Below are 20487 nucleotides of genomic sequence, written 5' to 3' on the forward strand. Positions count from 1 at the left end.
ACATTCACCAGCTTTTGCAAGAGGGGTTACCTGGGTTTCTGGCCCCGTGCGAGACAGCCATCTATGGAAACCTACCAAACCCACACATTTCTGAAAAGTAGACACCCGGGCGCTTCCAAGGAGGTATGGCTTGCGTGGATCCGCCAACGTTCCTTTACCCAGAATCCCTTGCAAACCTCAATTTTAGCAGAAAAAAATCACTTTTTTCACACGTTGTAGTCTGGGAAAGCGTGGCATCACTGGGCTCACACAAATTACCTCCCACCCAGCATTCCCCCAGGTCTCCCGATAAAAACGGTACCTCACTTGCGTGGGTAGCCATAGTGGCTGCAAGAGGAAAAGGTCCAAATCTAACAGTGGTGAATATAAAATACCCTGAAGCAATATAACTTTGATTTTTTGGGGGGAGGCACCTGAGTTTTTGGCCTGGGGTGGGTGGTATTCTTTGGAAAGTAGCAAACCCAAACAGTTCTGAAAACTAGACACCCGGGAGAGTCCAGGGAGGTATGGCATGTGTGGGTCCACGAATGTTTTCCTACCCAGAACTCCTTGCAAACCTTAAAAATAGGTAAAAATAGCACTTTTCCAAACATTTTGGCGTGGGATCGCCGTGCCGGCAAAAAAGTCCTACCACCCTGCGCTCCCCTTGTTCTCCCGAGTAAAAGGATACCACACCTTAACAGAGTTACTCAAAAGTCAAACATTCAAGCACGGCTATCTATTCCTCAAAGACACACACATACAGGTTGGATTTGGCACGAGGGCGAGTGATGGTTCAGTACATAAAATTTTATTAACAAGATATTTCAAAAAAATGAAATGCTCTGTCAATAAATAAATGCATAAAAACTGAACCAGTGACTCGCAACTCGTGAGCTGTAAAGCCACGACAAGGCACCAACCGTTTTACAGGCCATTCACGCACCTTTCATACCTGATACAAACCAGACCATTGACACCATCCGAATGGAAAAGCAACACATAACAACAATCACAATAAGGGGCAAGGTACACCCTACTGCAGAAAGAGAAAAAAAACAATTATTACTGCACACCCATCTAATCCGCAAGCACACACACATACTGGTTGGATTTGGCACGAGGGTGAGTGATGATTCAGTACATACAATTGGATACGCAAGTAATTTCATCAAAAATGAAATACACTGCGTATAATTGAAAGTATGATAAACTGAACCACTGACTCGCAGCTCGTGAGCTGTAAAGCCACGTCAAGGCACCAACCTCTTTACAGGCCATTCATACACCTTTCGTACGCGTGACACATACAAAACATTCACACCGCCAGCCGCGGACCCATCACATTTCAACACTCACACCAGCAAACAGCGCCATTCAAGGGCCCATCACTTTCACACGCCCACATTTCTGACACTGCAACTACACAAAATGATGGACTGTGTGGAGTGTCACTCAACTAGCAGTGTGTGTATTGACCAACAGAAAGTAACTACTCACACACCGCCTGCCGAGCGCCCGTCCACCCACACCACCATCCAAACACCAGACCATGCACACTGCCAGCCAAACACCACTCAGCGCACACCGACAGCCAACTACCACTCCACACACACCACCAGCCAAGCATCACTCCACGCACACCACCAGCCAAGCGCCACTCCACAAACACAACACCATCCAAGCACCACTCCACACACGCCGCCAGCCAAGCACCACTCCACACACACCGCCAGCCAAGCACCACTCCACTCACACCGCCAGCCAAGCACCTAACCATACACTCCGCCAGCCAAGCAAAAATCCACGCACCCCCCCAGCACAACTCCAATCCATGCACTATGCCAGCCAAGCACCAGACCACGCACACCACCAGCCAAGCGCCATCCACTCACACCACCAGCCAAGCACCTAACCATGCACTCCGCCAGCCAAGGAAAAATCCACTCACCCCCCCAGCACAACTCCAATCCATGCACTATGCCAGCCAAGCACCAGACCACGCACATCACCAGCCAAGCGCCATCCACTCACACCACCAGCCAAGCACCTAACCATGCACTCCGCCAGCCAAGCAAAAATCCACTCACCCCCCCAGCACAACTCCAATCCATGCACTATGCCAGCCAAGCACCAGACCACGCACACCACCAGCCAAGCGCCAGTCCACGCACACCAACAATCCAAGCACAATCCTGCACACACCACCATCGAAATTAGAATTTTTTAAAGAAATACCACAAATCAAATGTAGAAACCTACAAATCTGCTAAAACAAATTCAAAACCTAAATGCTTTGCACTAATGCAAACCTAAAAGCAAACAAAAAAATATTACAGAAAACAGACCAGACAGTACACTTACAAGCTCAATGAAACTCCCAAAACTTCTTTTGTGTGTGGTACGATTTAAAACAAGCTGGCACACACAATCCAGGATTTGAAGGACAGTCAGGACAGTGCATACGAGACTCCCTCCGCACTTCTCTTCGCCAACAGACTGTACATCTTTTAGTGGGATTGTCTTTTGCAGTTGTGGGAGGAATGTATTCTGGAAAGTGGCGATCTTTCAGTCTAGCCACTTCCTCCACCACTCCAAATCTTGGCACACTTGCCTGTTCCACTAGTACAAGGCTGCCTATTATAGTCTCCTGAAACTTAACAAAAGGCATCTTTGACTCAGGACAAGATTTCTGGAAAACAACAAAAGCATTAAAGGATGCCAAGTGGAAAAGATGGATAGCCAACTTCTTGTACCAAACGTAAGCCTTTCGAAGAGCAGCATAAGGTTCCAACCTCTGATCTACTCTGTCAACACCACCCATGTGCCTATTATAGTCTAAAATGCACACACGTTTACGCACTTCAGCAGTCTCACCCCGAACTGGCAGAGCTTCAGTGCTTTCGTCATGGATAGTAGTCAGCATGTAAACATCTCTCCTGTCTGAAAACTTCACAGCTAGAAGCTTCCCACATCGCAATGCAGTAGACTGTCCCCGCACAAGCCTTTTGCAAACAAGTTCTATTGGGAAACCTTTCCGGTTACTGCGCATCGTGCCACATGCAACAGTGCCCACTTTGGCCAACTCCTTGAACAAACGCACACTAGTGTAGAAGTTATCTACATATAAATGGTGGCCTTTGTTAAATAATCGTCTACCTAGTTCCCACACAATTTTCTCAGTCACTCCAAAAGTGGACGGACAAGCAGAAGTGTTAATGCTGGAATCCTTACCGGTGTACACCCTGAAATTATAAACATATCCAGTCTCACTGTCACACAGCATATACAGTTTGATGCCATAGCGTGCCCTCTTACTAGGAATGTATTGCCTAAAAACCAAGCGGCCCTTGAACAATACCAAAGACTCGTCCACAGCTATTTCTCTTCCAGGTGCAAACATCTCAGGAAAACGATCAACAAAGTGATCAAGGACAGGCCGAATCTTAAAAAGACGGTCACAATCAGGGTGATCGCGTGGCAACGCTAAATCATTATCAACAAAATGCATCATGCGAAGAAGAAGCATATATCGATCACGAGTCATAACAGCTGGAAATATAGATGTTGCCATCAAGGGACTAGTGGACCAATAAGAAGACATTGATGGCTTCCTTAGCAAGCCCATCAAAAAAGTTAATCCCAAAAACTTCTTCATCTCTTCAACATATGTGGGAGACCAATGGGTAGCTCTGGAATGGGGCTTAAGGCTGGCACTGTGGTCCCTCAAATACTGCTCTGCATACAAATTAGTTTGCTCCACAATCTCATGCAAAAACTCATCGTCAAAAAACAACTGAAAAAATTGAATTGGCAAAAAATTGTCAGTATTCACTCTACACCCTGGAACACCAGTGAAGTCTGGCAATTCCGGCTGCACCATGCCAGGGGCAACCCAGACGTCATCACTAACATGAGGAGAAGAAGCCACCCTAGCCTGCAGGCCAGATGCCTCTTGCTGCACTACATCAACGGGAACACTAGCATCCCCAGATGCCTCTTGCCTCACTACACCAACAGGAATACTAGCATCCCCAGATACATTTTGCATCTCTTCACCAACAGGAGAACTCATATCCCCAGCTGCCTCTTGCATCTCAACATCAACAGAAGAACTCGCATCCCCAGATGCCACTTGCTGCTCAACAACAACAGAAAGACTAGCAGCACCAGATGCCTCATGCTGCTCTACAACAGGAAGACTAGCAGCACCAGATAACCTTTGGCGCACCACAGCAATGTGAAACCTTTTGGGCGCAGCCTTTACCACACTTGCCTGTTCCTGACGAGAAAAAAAGGGAAACCTTGAGGACCTAGGCTGCCGCTCACTTGGCTCTTGCCTCTCTACCGGCACATCAATGTCCCTCTCTACCACAGGCACTTCATCAGCACTAGAAGAAGAATCATCATCCGATGATACCATGCGAAGAGAAAACTCACTGCCTGAATCTTCTGCACCTACCTCATGCTCCGAATCGGAGTCAGTGTCTGGACCATGGTCAGAGGAAGACTCAAAAAGCAAACTAACAACCTGCTTAGCAGTAATCCTGCGAGCAGCCATTATCCTTACAAATCAAGAAGACTACACACACAAGTGAACAACAACCTACACTGTGCAAAGGAAGAAGTAAACAAGGTAGAGTCTTCACACAAAAATCAATACACTCAAAAACAATTCAAATCTAACCAAATATAAGAAGACTCACCAGCACCTACTCTGCTGAAACACAGCAAAAAGAAAGGAAATCCCACTGGAAAGAAAAAAAAAGTATAGATTAGACAAAGTACACATCAAGCAGCAATACAAAAAAAAAAGTTAACAATCAAGAAACACAAAGCCACACAAACAGCAATAACTTCACTTTTCATAACAACACATTTATCTAGGAAACATAGTACAAAAAACATTTACTTACCAAGCACATGCAACTACACAAGCTGCAAATTTAATACTACATTTCACAAACAACATAACAAATGAATAAACAATACACAAATTTACCCCCAAAATCACATCCACACAGATGGGCCATCAAAAAGGGCAAAACGGACAAAAGTACGGGTTGATTTGCCCACCGGGGGGGAGGCCAGAAAATCTAAATTTAAAATCCGACCCACCTGAAAGCGACCCTTGCCCAATGGGTCACTTCCTACAATCTAAAATAAAATCCCTGGTGCTAGTGGGGGCATTTCCACCGCACAATCGCAATGCTGTGCGCGACCGTGAGCCAGAAATGCCCTGCAAAGAGACATCAGAAGAGAGGAAAATCACTTACCTCTCCCCTGATGCCTCTTTGCAAACCCCCTCAAATATCTCAAAACCAACCTAACACCTCCAGGCGCAGGAAGCAAATGGCTTCCCGACCGCCTGGGAATCCCTGAAGATGTTGGCGCGTGCTGTGCGCGCTGACGTCATCAGGGATTCTCATGGGGAGGGGGACAACAGAATTACTGTGGTTAACTGCGATGCTGGACAGAGGCACTTGCATCCTTGATTTTCACAAGCGCAATCCTAAAACAGTTCCTATGACCAGGAGCTTCTTTCTCCCCATCTGCTGCACTCAACAGTCTCTGACCATTTATACACATAAGAGGCATGTGAACTCACACAGAAGATCCCCGTTTGGCAACGCCCACCAACTAGCGGAGTGCACCATCTTTCCTAAATTTACCCACTATGATGGACAGCTCACTCAAGGGACCTGTGCACACATTGGTGCGATGGCATAGTAACACACACGGACACTGGAGACAAAGCAAGCGCTCGAGTTGCAGCACAAATTCAGGAAAACATTCATCAGCCCAAAAACATTTGTGACCTTCCCACTATGATTCACAGCTCACACAAGGGACCCCTGCGCACATCTGTGCAATTGCATAGTAACGCACACATGGACACTGGAGACAAAGATGGGGCTCGAGTTGCAGCACAAACTCAGGAAAGCAATCATCAGCCCAAAAACATTTGTGAACTTCCCACTATGATGAACAAATGGTCTCTGTTTCCAGATACCTAAGAGCCTTGCTAGTTTATTCAGATAACAACCAACACACACTGGGGTCGATTGTGAAAATATGGTATTGTGTACAAAAAAGGGGAGAAATGCTCCTCTTTTAGGTGCCCCCTCACTCACCAGGGTTGCCCCACGGTGACATGCTTCATCATTGGGGCCATCCCAGTCCTCTACGGGCTGGGGCGTGCTGCGACTTGCGAAAGTTACGTAGGAGCACTTTATTAGACTATGTGTGGTGCATGTGTATTTGAGGAGTGGACTATGTGATGTGTGAAATACCTGCCCAGTAGGTTTACAATAAACTTTATTCTTGCCTCTAGGTGGTAATAAACGGGGTGGAAAGATAGGCTGCCCTAAACGTAATGTGTCCAGATGTACCTATCAACTCCTATCGTCGACATGTTTCGTGCATACCCCAAGCACTATGATGGACAGCTCACACAAGGGACCCCTGCGCACATCTGTGCAATTGCATAGTAACGCACACATGGACACTGGAGACAAAGATGGCGCTCGAGTTGCGGCACAAACTCAGGAAAACAATCATCAACACAAAAACATTTGTGAGCTTCCCACTATGATGGACAGCTCACTCAAGGGACCCCTGCGCACATTTGTGCAGTTGCATAGTAACGCACACATGGTCAATGGAGACAAAGATGGCGCTAGAGTTGCAGCACAAATTCAGGTAACAATCAACAGCCCAAAAACATTTGTGAGCTTCCCACTATGATGGACAGCTCACTCAAGGGACCCCTTCGCACATGGCATAGTAACACACACATGGTCACTGGAGACAAAGCTTGTGTTTGAAAAGCAGCACACAAAAAAAAACATTCATCAGGCCAAAAACACTAGTGAGCTTTGCCTAGGCAGCACAGGTGTGTTTTTTAGCCACTTCAGAAACATACATCAGTATAAGTAATGAAGGACAGAGGCACTTGCATCCTTCATTACAATGAGCACTATCATTTTACTTTATAAATGACCCCCATCAGCATTTTTGTAGAAAAAACGGCCTTTCAACAACATTGCAGCCAAGAGAAGACTTTCCCCCAACAAGCGGAGCGACCCTTCCCCAAGGGGCCGCTCCCCGAACTACGAAATTGATCATGAAACACAAAAAAAAAAAAAATCCCTAACATTCCTGCTGCACGATCGCACGATCGTGCAGCAGGAAACCTCTAAAGTGCCATCGACGGAAAGGAAAAGCCTTTCCTTTCCCTCGATGCAAGTTTGAAAACAATCCCCCCCGCCCCAGCCACGAAACAAACCTCTTTTGCCGAAGACGCGCAGGAAGCAAATGGCTTCCCTGCGCGTCTGTAAACAAAGGGAGCCTCCGGTGACGTCAGCGCGCCTCGCGCGCTGACGTCATTGATGACGCGGGCGGGGAGGGCGGGGGGAGGCAGGGGAAGGTCTTCCCCTGCCATCCCCGAAGAAACGAACAAAATCGGGCAGACTCGGGGGGAGCGCTGGCGCTTCCCCCGAGGGTGGGGCTCATGACGAGCTGGGCTCGTCATGAGCGTGCGAGGAGGCTACGCCATGACGAGCCCAGCTCGTCATCAGCCCCGAAGGGGTTAATATAAGTATGATATTGCTCCTCTTCCCCCCATTTTGCCTTTGCCATCTCTTTTCACATTCGTGATGGTCCTTCCCCTCTCAAGCTCTTCTCGGACTTGCCATACTCAAGCTCCCTTCTGTCACATTAAAGCATTGTTCAATAACAATAGGAGAGGTAGGGAGAATGAGGCACTCTCTTAGTCCCCGGTTAGTCATACAAAAACAAGAAAAGAGAGGTCAGATCAAACACTTGATCAGTCTAAGCGTAAACTACACAGACCACAATTCAAGGAGTCAACATAAGATTAGATTCTCACATCCGATTTGGGTGATAAAGAAAGCCCTCACACACTGACCTAGTCAGTGTCATGCTTCATCATCGGGCCCCACCGACAGAGGCCGAATGCCTCTGTGGTGTGCTACGACGCCAGAAAGACTGCGGAGCAGGTTTTTTGTGTGTGGAGGGCGTGCTCTTGTTTACAGTGAAATATTAAAAGTGCCTAAAGCAAGGGTATCGGAAAAAATATATTTAATAAATGATCCCTGAGGCACAAAAATAAGGAGTATTACGTGTCTGTATTTATATGCCAAGGTTCAAGGTTGGTGAAATACAGAATATACTCAGTTCATTCCAGTCAACATGTTTCAGCCATAAGGGTGGTATATTACCGTGGCATTCATCAGGACTATACCCCGGCGGTATGGGCTCTCTAATCACCCACCCTAACCTGGGGACGTGAAAGTGAAAAGTAAAGAGTGAAAAAAGTGCATAAAAATTGTGGAAGAGTAAAAATACTCAATTCCAAAAATACTCCGTAATTTTGGAGTGTAACTGCACCTGTAAAATAAGAAAAACACATAGACAGACAGAAGACAAACATAAACAATGTTAATATGAGCCTTCCTGGCTAGTCACAGTGCTCCATGAAGTGTGACTCAAGTGGTAAATCCCAAGGTAAACATAGATTTTATGCACCATCCAGATAGCCCCTAAGGATGATAGCAGATATCTCTGGGAAGTGATGTGCTAGAAAAGTGCTATTTACAAGAAAAACGATTAAAATGGGGGATTTAAAAACGCAATTGCGTGTACTCCTTATGAAGGGATCAATGGACCTAAAAGGTCTGTGCCCCTTCAAGTAGGTATTAAAAGGTTCGTGTCTCACTTTCAAAAGGGGCGCTACTCGCACCATGGGTCTCGGGAGGGGGTCGGAGCGACCTGGCACATCCTAAGGACAGACAAAAAATATATACATATGGTACAATGGCGACGCCCAAACAAGTACTTAGCTCTGGTGACAGAAGGCGTAGCAGTATGTGTGTCATCGTAACTCACGCCCTCAGCGCTTCCGACCCGCTGATCAACCTAGTAGTGACCTCCAAACCGGACCCCGAAGATAGACAACCGGGGCCGGTAGACTTGTTTTTAAGCACAGCGGTCGTGTGTGCGCCCTGTTTCCGGGAGGGCGTGTCAGGCCGAAAGAGAGGCTAGAAACGCACACGCCCACCTACGCTTTCCACGTCTCGCTCAAAGCGAGGCTTGGGACTCGGATGACAGTTCGAGGCTTGGTAGTCGGCTAGGTCCTAAAGGACCGGTCGCGTAGTAGCGCTAATGTTAATTATAATGCCTAACAGCACGTAGTGCATTATATGCGGACCTTTACTACAATGTACATAACTTTCAGAATGTACTTAAATTACCAGAAAAGGCAGTGAAAATTAAGCAATTGGCTACACACCAGAGCCTTAGTGTATGAAAAAACCATTTTCACCCGTAGTGCATACACTGCCTAACAATCTTACTGCATAAATGAAAATGAATACATCTATGTTGGAGGCAATGCATTGTACATAGGAAAAAATCCTATAGGTAGGGACTCATCTGTGTGTGCACAGATAGTCCATGGAGTGAATCATCATGGCTAATTACAAATATGCAAACAAAACCGGTTGGTTGAGGTAGATGTGTAGGGAATATTCTTATCAAGACAATACTGAGCTCCACGGAATGTCATCGTTGAGCCCATTGACATGGGTGCCCAGACGATACACCCAACGTTGCTCCTTTTCAAAAAGTCTACCGGTAATGTTCGTTGTGCCCTTCACTTCCTCGATTACCGTCCACCTCATGTCATTGGTAGTGTGGTTGCTGTCCAAAAAGTGGCGGCTCAGCTTGGTAGTTAGTTTTTTACATCGGACGTTGCTCCGATGTTCGCAGATGCGTTGTTTTATTCTGCGCGTTGTCATACCAACATACCGTAGCTGGCACGGGCACGTGATCAGATATACCACATTGATGGTGTTGCAATTAGTATGTTCCCTTTGGGTCCATACCTTGCCCGCTTCCAATGAAAGGGTTTTGGTTGCCTCTGTCAAATGACAGACACTACAATTAGAGCACGGAAAATGCCCTACAACTTTGGGCATCCCCCATGAGCTGGTGACTGTAGGTGTAGGTTCTGAGACTTTTTCTTTGGGACGGGTGTGCACAAGAGAGTCCTTGAGGCTACGACCCCTTTTGAAAGAAAATAGCGGTTTCTCCCAATTCTCTCTAAAAGAGGTCAGAATACTCCAATGTTTGTTGATGGTTTTCTTCATCAGGTTAGACAAACTGTTATATGTTGTAACACACGTGAGGGGTACTGTATTCTGGTTGATGACTTTCTCCTCTAAGAGTGCCTCCCTTGGTTGGTTCCTCGCTCTCTTGAAACCTTTGTTCAGGATTTGTGTTGGATACCCTCGGTCTTTTAATTTCTCAGTGAGGCTCAAGGACTGTTCTTTGAAGTCCGAGATGGAGGTGCAATTACGCCTCAATCTAAGAAATTGCCCATAGGGGAGGTTTTCCTTCAAGGGGCGTGGGTGGAAGCTACTGAACTCGAGGAGGTTGTTTTTTGCGGTAGGCTTGTGATGTGTCTTGGTTACAAGGCCTGTTCCTTGCACAGAAATCTCAACATCCAGGAAGACAATCTCCGACCTACTCTTGGTGTTTGTGAACCGTAGATTCCGGTCTAGGGTGTTGATCCAGTTGAGAAATAGATCGAGATCAGTGTCATTCCCAGTCCATAGTAACAGAATGTCATCTATGTAGCGCTTCCACAGAAGCATTGAAGATGAGAAGGGTTGGGAGGTGGGTAGGATGTGTCTAGCTTCAAAATCAGCTACATACAATCCCGCCACGCTTGGAGCAAAAATGCTGCCCATGCTGGTACCCGAGCATTGAAGGTAAAGTTTGTCTTTAAAGGAGAAATAATTCTCTTTCAGGGCAATTGTTGCACATTCAATGATGAAGGTTTTTGGAGTTTGGAAATCCCATTCCGTGGAGTCAAGTGATTCACCCAGGACTCTGATCGTATCGTCCTGGGGGATGCTGGTATACAGGCTTTCGACGTCCAGTGTCACGAGAGTAACTGAGTTTTCAGGGAAAGTGACATCAGATAGTAGACGTAGGAGACTCTTTGTATCCTTCAGATAAGTTGGAGTCGACTGCACTAAGGGTTTTAGGAAGTAATCACAGAATCCGGATAAGGGTTCAAGGAGGGAACCGATACCAGAGACAATGGGGCGCCCAGGTGGTGGGAGCCTGTTTTTGTGCATTTTTGGTAGCGTGTAAAAATAAGGAACCTTCATCATTGAATGTGCAACAATTGCCCTGAAAGAGAATTATTTCTCCTTTAAAGACAAACTTTACCTTCAATGCTCGGGTACCAGCATGGGCAGCATTTTTGCTCCAAGCGTGGCGGGATTGTATGTAGCTGATTTTGAAGCTAGACACATCCTACCCACCTCCCAACCCTTCTCATCTTCAATGCTTCTGTGGAAGCGCTACATAGATGACATTCTGTTACTATGGACTGGGAATGACACTGATCTCGATCTATTTCTCAACTGGATCAACACCCTAGACCGGAATCTACGGTTCACAAACACCAAGAGTAGGTCGGAGATTGTCTTCCTGGATGTTGAGATTTCTGTGCAAGGAACAGGCCTTGTAACCAAGACACATCACAAGCCTACCGCAAAAAACAACCTCCTCGAGTTCAGTAGCTTCCACCCACGCCCCTTGAAGGAAAACCTCCCCTATGGGCAATTTCTTAGATTGAGGCGTAATTGCACCTCCATCTCGGACTTCAAAGAACAGTCCTTGAGCCTCACTGAGAAATTAAAAGACCGAGGGTATCCAACACAAATCCTGAACAAAGGTTTCAAGAGAGCGAGGAACCAACCAAGGGAGGCACTCTTAGAGGAGAAAGTCATCAACCAGAATACAGTACCCCTCACGTGTGTTACAACATATAACAGTTTGTCTAACCTGATGAAGAAAACCATCAACAAACATTGGAGTATTCTGACCTCTTTTAGAGAGAATTGGGAGAAACCGCTATTTTCTTTCAAAAGGGGTCGTAGCCTCAAGGACTCTCTTGTGCACACCCGTCCCAAAGAAAAAGTCTCAGAACCTACACCTACAGTCACCAGCTCATGGGGGATGCCCAAAGTTGTAGGGCATTTTCCGTGCTCTAATTGTAGTGTCTGTCATTTGACAGAGGCAACCAAAACCCTTTCATTGGAAGCGGGCAAGGTATGGACCCAAAGGGAACATACTAATTGCAACACCATGAATGTGGTATATCTGATCACGTGCCCGTGCCAGCTACGGTATGTTGGTATGACAACGCGCAGAATAAAACAACGCATCTGCGAACATCGGAGCAACGTCCGATGTAAAAAACTAACTACCAAGCTGAGCCGCCACTTTTTGGACAGCAACCACACTACCAATGATATGAGGTGGACGGTAATCGAGGAAGTGAAGGGCACAACGAACATTACCGGTAGACTTTTTGAAAAGGAGCAACGTTGGGTGTATCGTCTGGGCACCCATGTCAATGGGCTCAACGATGACATTCCGTGGAGCTCAGTATTGTCTTGATAAGAATATTCCCTACACATCTACCTCAACCAACCGGTTTTGTTTGCATATTTGTAATTAGCCATGATGATTCACTCCATGGACTATCTGTGCACACACAGATGAGTCCCTACCTATAGGATTTTTTCCTATGTACAATGCATTGCCTCCAACATAGATGTATTCATTTTCATTTATGCAGTAAGATTGTTAGGCAGTGTATGCACTACGGGTGAAAATGGTTTTTTCATACACTAAGGCTCTGGTGTGTAGCCAATTGCTTAATTTTCACTGCCTTTTCTGGTAATTTAAGTACATTCTGAAAGTTATGTACATTGTAGTAAAGGTCCGCATATAATGCACTACGTGCTGTTAGGCATTATAATTAACATTAGCGCTACTACGCGACCGGTCCTTTAGGACCTAGCCGACTACCAAGCCTCGAACTGTCATCCGAGTCCCAAGCCTCGCTTTGAGCGAGACGTGGAAAGCGTAGGTGGGCGTGTGCGTTTCTAGCCTCTCTTTCGGCCTGACACGCCCTCCCGGAAACAGGGCGCACACGCGACCGCTGTGCTTAAAAACAAGTCTACCGGCCCCGGTTGTCTATCTTCGGGGTCCGGTTTGGAGGTCACTACTAGGTTGATCAGCGGGTCGGAAGCGCTGAGGGCGTGAGTTACGATGACACACATACTGCTACGCCTTCTGTCACCAGAGCTAAGTACTTGTTTGGGCGTCGCCATTGTACCATATGTATATATTTTTTGTCTGTCCTTAGGATGTGCCAGGTCGCTCCGACCCCCTCCCGAGACCCATGGTGCGAGTAGCGCCCCTTTTGAAAGTGAGACACGAACCTTTTAATACCTACTTGAAGGGGCACAGACCTTTTAGGTCCATTGATCCCTTCATAAGGAGTACACGCAATTGCGTTTTTAAATCCCCCATTTTAATCGTTTTTCTTGTAAATAGCACTTTTCTAGCACATCACTTCCCAGAGATATCTGCTATCATCCTTAGGGGCTATCTGGATGGTGCATAAAATCTATGTTTACCTTGGGATTTACCACTTGAGTCACACTTCATGGAGCACTGTGACTAGCCAGGAAGGCTCATATTAACATTGTTTATGTTTGTCTTCTGTCTGTCTATGTGTTTTTCTTATTTTACAGGTGCAGTTACACTCCAAAATTACGGAGTATTTTTGGAATTGAGTATTTTTACTCTTCCACAATTTTTATGCACTTTTTTCACTCTTTACTTTTCACTTTCACGTCCCCAGGTTAGGGTGGGTGATTAGAGAGCCCATACCGCCGGGGTATAGTCCTGATGAATGCCACGGTAATATACCACCCTTATGGCTGAAACATGTTGACTGGAATGAACTGAGTATATTCTGTATTTCACCAACCTTGAACCTTGGCATATAAATACAGACACGTAATACTCCTTATTTTTGTGCCTCAGGGATCATTTATTAAATATATTTTTTCCGATACCCTTGCTTTAGGCACTTTTAATATTTCACTGTAAACAAGAGCACGCCCTCCACACACAAAAAACCTGCTCCGCAGTCTTTCTGGCGTCGTAGCACACCACAGAGGCATTCGGCCTCTGTCGGTGGGGCCCGATGATGAAGCATGACACTGACTAGGTCAGTGTGTGAGGGCTTTCTTTATCACCCAAATCGGATGTGAGAATCTAATCTTATGTTGACTCCTTGAATTGTGGTCTGTGTAGTTTACGCTTAGACTGATCAAGTGTTTGATCTGACATTAAAGCATTGACCATTCACATTTTTCTTTCAACTTCTGTGGAATGCAATACCGCCACATGAGAGAATAGATGAATGCGAGAGAGTTGAATGTCTTATGAATTCACACTACAATTTTCTGCGCTACAAAAAGAAATATGAACAGATTAGGCTAATAATGTTAGAGAATATGCTGTGTTTTGAAAGGATACTTCATATTTTATCAGAATGCTGTACATCACATTTTGAGCAACGTTGCTTAATTGCAGACCTACTTTGTGTTCAAATGAAGCTTAATACTTTGCTTGTTTCACAAAGGTAAATTTAAAGATAGATTCCAAAAGCTCCCCAGGCTCCAGCCCGCTTTTAAAGAAGGAGGAGAGCAGTAAAAAGGAAAACAGCAGACAGAAAGGTATGTTTGTTCTTCTGTTTAATATTCTGTAGTTTTTGTTTATTCAGACGATTCTGTAATTCTATTAATTCTAAAGGTGTTAATGTCCAGGTTAATAGCCACAGTATTGGCAAGCTTTAGTTTCACCGGACACCTACATTTTTACTATCACATTATGCCCTGCTGAGGTCGATAAATGTTGCTCTCTGCCCATATGCTGTGTATCCTTTCATGACTTTTGTGCTCCAACACTTCCATTGTTGACATCTTATACCATGACAGGGCTATCACCCTAGACCAGTGTTTCCCAAACTGGGGTCCGTGACACATTCCCAGGGGGTCCGTAGGCAACAGTTTTAAAATCACCGAAACGTTTCTTGTATAATTAGCAGCTTCCCAGCAACAATAAAAGTGTCAAGATAATGCCAGTGATTAATGTACCTGCTGGAGCATGAGGAGAGTTGTGTTCAGTGGCAGCTTTGACTTAACTAATGTAGCACAGAGGGTTAATGTGCCTACTGCAAAGAACGTGTAACATGCATTTTAAAAAGCAGTATTTTATGTGGATAGGTTTGTGGTTTCTGCTTTTGTCACAGAGATTCTTTCGTTACTGTGCACTTCATCTGTGACAAACGTAATGTAGCAGAGGGACCTATAAACTGTCATCAAATAACTGCTTGCAAACTGCATGGTACCAGTTAGTAACTTATGTTTTTTCCCAGTTATTCATTATCCTGATGCTGCTAAAAAGATTTATTTGGGTGGAAATAATTTTTTAATGTTAAAGTCAGTGCTAGCCACTTTATGTTCTGAATCCTGAGTTTGTGCTTTTCCAGACCAAGCACTCTTTAAACATTTTATATACACACTGATTTACATGTATGATTCAATGTCTCTAAATGTGTGTGATGTAAAGTGCTCTGACATCCTACAGTGGTATGAGAGATGCTATAAAACAAATGAAATACATGTGACAGAGGGGCTATTTCTTCAATATAAAATACTAAGGGCCAGATGTACAAACCGTTTTTATATGTGCAAACGGATTCGTGAACCCGTTTGCGCATGCAAACACCTATTGGGCCATGTACATTGCCTATTTCGCGAGTCGCAATTTGTTTGCAACTCGCTAAACAGGTTTTGCAACTTGCTATTTGGAAGGGGCATTCCCTTCCAAACAGTGATTCTCAAAACCATGTACAAATGTTTTACGGGCGCAAAACACTCGCAATTACCACCTACTTCAAGTAGATGGTAATGCATTTGCAAGTGGGAAGTAGTCCCCAGGGGACCCCTTCCCCTTTGCAAATGCATGCAAAATTATTTTTTAAGGGCAGGCAGTGGTCCCGGGGACCTCTGCCTGCCCTTGAAAAATGAAACAAACGTTTCATTTTTTTTTTTTAAATGCATGGTAAACGGGCTGCATTTTTTTTAACTGCTTTATTTAAAAGCAGTCCCAGACATGGTGGCCTGCAGAGCCCAGCAGGCCACCATACCTGGGAGGGCTGGCATTAATATTAATGAACCTGCCAATTTGCGACCCCAGTGGGAATCCCAAACAGTGTTAAACACACAGTTGTACATTTCATTTTGTGACTCGCAATTTGCCACTCGCAATGTGTCGCCAATTGCGAGGAGCTAAATGAAATGGTCGTACATCTGGCCCCAAAATCCTTAGTACTTTGAGTATTTATTTTGTGTGCACACATGTATTTTTTTCGAATTACTGTTTTAATATTTGAAGTTTAACTCATACAAATTGCTTGGGGGTCCCCGGCTTCCAGTGGTGACTCAATGGGGGTCCTCAGTCTAGGGCAGTGGTTCCCAAACTTTTGACTCCTATCAGGTGGGTAAGAATCCTTAAATTAGAGTAATGCGGGTCATATCAGACTTTATTATCAGACTGGTGTTAAAGTTCAGTCGGCTTGCTGAATGATTGGTTGATTTCTAACATTGCTGCAGTTCATTCCCATCACTAGTAGGGGATATTCGGACCACAAGACAACTCAACAGAACCATTAGTTTATAGCCGTAGAGAGCAAGCCCTGTTTGCAGTTTCAAAACAGAAACTAGAGTACAGAAGTCAAAGGTGAGCTTTTTCTTCTTCCAGGTAGCCTTTCCATAGTAGAAAGTCTCATTGTATAAAGAGTAGTCCAAGAAGGCATTCTACCCATTGCAAGCTCTGGTGCATCACAGTCACTTGCTGCCAGACCTCATTAGTCTGTAGCATTCTTCTTGCCAGCAAGCATCTAAGATAATCCATAGTCCCTGGAGGATGGAGACAATTGGGGGACTTGGATCATGGCAACAAACAAGAAGATTGGAGCACATGAGGATGTTGGTGGTGGAGAAGGTACGCATGAGAAGGAACAAACCAACAGAAAGTGGAAGAAGGGCTGGTGTTCTAGTTGTGCGAGGGGCAAATGGAAGGAACTGCTGTCATTGTGGGTTGCTATTAGAGGTGTGCAACAAAGTAGAGGCTGCACTACGTCTTTACTAGAGGTAGAGTTGTGGTAAGGAAACGAAGGGGCTGCACTAGAATTATGCTGAGCTTGCATAGATGTGCATTTCAGTGCACTCTCCTATTGGGTTACTCACACTTCCAAGCCTATCCTGCAGAACATAAAATTGGTGAGACACAGCACACAATCCTTAACAAAAGGAAGCCAAATCACAACTATTGGTAATTCGTAACCTATGTAAACCATAAAAGATCCACAGGGGACACATTTAACTTGTCTCTTTGATTTGCAATTAAAACTCCTCTCATGGAAGCTGGTTAGTTACTGCCACAATGGGAAGGAAGGCAGACATGTTGCATCTGTGTATCGGTTTGTTTTGTACAGCTTGAATGCATGGATGATTCTTCTCTTCTTGCCTGCTCAATATATAAAGAGAAGCGTGTCGCCACGTACAGACATTTTTATGAATGTGTGGGCATCTTCATCGGCGTTTTGTCTCTATATGGCTTAGCAATCTTTCTAGTGTGACCCTGTCTGCACACAGAATAAGACCATGAATTTGGATCGCTGTTTATTTGCTGAACTGTATGTGTTTCTGTCTGTGATTGAGCGAGTTTAAATATTTGCTTGTATGCAGAGTATTGTGTATCTTTATGCCTGTATACATAAGCGAGAATGTGAATGCGAACTTGTTTTTATTGTCAGTGGATATAGATCCTTGCAAGTTATTTTTCCTCCTTTTTATGCTTTGTATTTCTGTTGTGTTATAGGCATTTGTATACCACTAATTGTGCCTTTCTGTGCTGTCTGCCTTCTACTTGTTTCCCAGATTTCCATCGCAGTTAATCATCCTGTGTGGCTGTTTTCTGGGTATTTTGGGTTCTGGTCCATCTCTATGCTTGTATTCATTGAAATGTGTGTACGGTTTTGCTGTTAGGGAGGTCTTCAGAGGGCTTTCCCAAACTGCTTAAGTATATCGTAGGTTGGTAAAATGCTGATGCTTGGCGGTTAGAGATAGACCAGACAGGGTGGTAATAGCAGTATGTTTATGCTAGACAGGATGTTTCGGAGATTTTCTTCTTCTATGATACTCCATTAAAAGGTATTAGTAATCAGTTGCTGTGTACGAGGAAGTGTCAGTGCATCAAGACCCAAGTTTAGGTGACTGGTTGCTGGTTGAGTAAGAGGAAACCACTCTTAAAGTTAAGTTTACTGGTAAATTTTCCAGGAAACGTCGAGCAGGAAATCTGGCTCATTTGTGAGGTGCTGGGGGCTGTGCATGAAGATGGTAGAGTTAATTCCTACCAAGTGTTCATATATTTGTTAATGAATAGTTGAAACGAAAAGATGATGCATTTTGTTTTATTAAGCCCACTTTAACTTTTCTGTCACTTATCACATTGGTGTATAAAAAGTGAAAACCTGCACAAAAATATCTAAATTAATTTATTTGATGAAAAAATGGGGTTAGCATTAACAAAACCATGTGTAATTATTCTCAAAAGGAATCTATGGCAGATGTAATAATGTAGACAAACCTAAAACGGGAATAATACATATGCAACAAAATATTTGGTTTATTCCTCCAGAATAATGGTTTATTCCTCCAGAACTTATAAGGAAAATTGTAAAACAAATTTTCACTTTCAGGTGTCACAAAGTAAAAGATTTTTCTGCAACGAGCCCGTGAAATTCTTCTGTCAAATGGTTTATCGTTTTTCAATGGTCAGGTGGGTTCGGTTTAATTAGGAAAACCCGCTTGACATTTCTCAAAGCTGTACAAGGTAAAAACAGCAAATTTTGTTTTCTGAAAGATTCCCACGAACTAAATCACCTATATCTTAAACTGATTCCATGTCATCGAAACCATGATAGTAATAAGAACAATGTATGTAGCACAAGCCATAAACTGTAAACTTTCTACCCATAGAATTAACTGGTTTTATTACCTCACTCAGTAGTATTCACTTAAACATCTTGGAAGGAAGAAGGCTTTGTAGGTAAGCTATCTGTGCAAGGTTTTCCACCTGTATCTGTATGCCTCTTGATTACACACAACCCTCTACACCGCCTCTTATTTTAGAACCTTCCTGCCTTTCAAGCCACTTTCATTGCAAGTTGCCATAATTTTAGGTGGTACTGTACATTGTCAATGCCGATAGTGCTGAGGGAGGTATTTACTGGGTGTGGTATGAGCTCCTCATTCAGAGTCCTCTCCTCCAAATAGGGAATAATGTGGTAATACTGCATGATTTCATCAATTCTATAGTGCAAATCTCTGATTGTGCGGTATTGTCTCTGCACAGATTTTGCTGCGTTTTACTTGGTTAATTTTATGTGCGGTATTATACCACTTTTTGCAACCCTCTTGTCCACAAACCCCCAATTGCACCCAAAGAATAAACCAGTTCATCCTGTGCTTTTTGTTTTGTTATCCTCGTCTCTCTGCCAGCAAATGGAATTCTGCTGTGATAGATGGATTCAAATGTAGAGGTTGGTGGGCTATCTATGCACCACTATTAGTTCACTGTGAGAGGGACAGGCGGAAAAAGAAGCTAGGAGGTCTTACGCGTGGATCTATTTTGGCGTATTTATTTAAAGGTCTGTACACAAAACAAAGTTAGAAATAAACAGGGATCTTCTGGTGGTTGATCTTCCAAATTGGAGGCAGGATTCCCTCGGGAAACGTTCTCTTCTCCCCAGGTGGGTGTTGGTGATGGTTCCCCCGGGTAGCATATAGAGAGAAGAGACACAGGTGGTAAGTATGGTTGTCCCGGTTTAATAAGGATTACCGTCACCAAGGTTATGAAAGAAAATCCTGAAGTGCTCAGGGGACTAGTGAAGGGGGTGGGGGTGAAGGAATAATACTGTGCAACCAAATAGATATGCAGGTTAAGTCGGTTGGCTTGTCCTTGCTTCAGGTCACAAGCCCGTAGGTCAGGTAAAGGGAGAGATAGGGTCAGAACACGGACTGCTTCAATGCCCATTAATCATAGTACTGTCTCGCTAGAGCCAAGGTTGTTGCCCGCTGTTAATTGTCTGGCAGCCCGCAGTCGTATACATGAGTTGAGACCTCTACGACATGCCAGCCATCATATACATGCCTGCTCCCCGCTCCCCTGCATTAATATGCGCCCCCGCTCCTCTGCCCGAAACAGCCCTAACAGAACAGAATAGAAATAGGGAAACCCTGAACCCAACACCAACCCTGAATTACCGACTCCCTCCCTCCAACCCCTTGCCCGGGTAGCGTGTAGAGAGAAGAGACACAGGTGGTAAGTATGGTCGTCCTGGTTTAATAAGGATTACCGTCACCAAGGTTATGAAAGAAAATCCCGAAGTGCTCAGGGGACTAGTGAAGGGGGGGAGGGGGGGAGGGGGGGGAGGAATAATACTGTGCAACTAAATAGATAGGCAGGTTAAGTCGG

General features: G+C 44.7%; 1 protein-coding gene across 3 annotated transcripts in view; it reads left to right on the plus strand.

Annotated features, from left to right (window-relative positions):
- KIAA0586 (KIAA0586 ortholog) overlaps nucleotides 1-20487 on the plus strand; it is an 813007-nt gene that overhangs the window by 134590 nt on the left and 657930 nt on the right. For all 3 annotated transcript variants that reach the window (XM_078660379.1, XM_078660377.1, XM_078660378.1), the window contains exon 3: nucleotides 14525-14618. In XM_078660379.1, coding sequence (XP_078516505.1) covers nucleotides 14525-14618 — 94 coding nt within the window. The remainder of the gene's footprint in view (nucleotides 1-14524; nucleotides 14619-20487) is intronic.

This window comes from Lissotriton helveticus, chromosome 9 (genome assembly GCF_964261635.1).
Source record: "Lissotriton helveticus chromosome 9, aLisHel1.1, whole genome shotgun sequence".
NCBI classification, from domain to species: domain Eukaryota; kingdom Metazoa; phylum Chordata; class Amphibia; order Caudata; family Salamandridae; genus Lissotriton; species Lissotriton helveticus.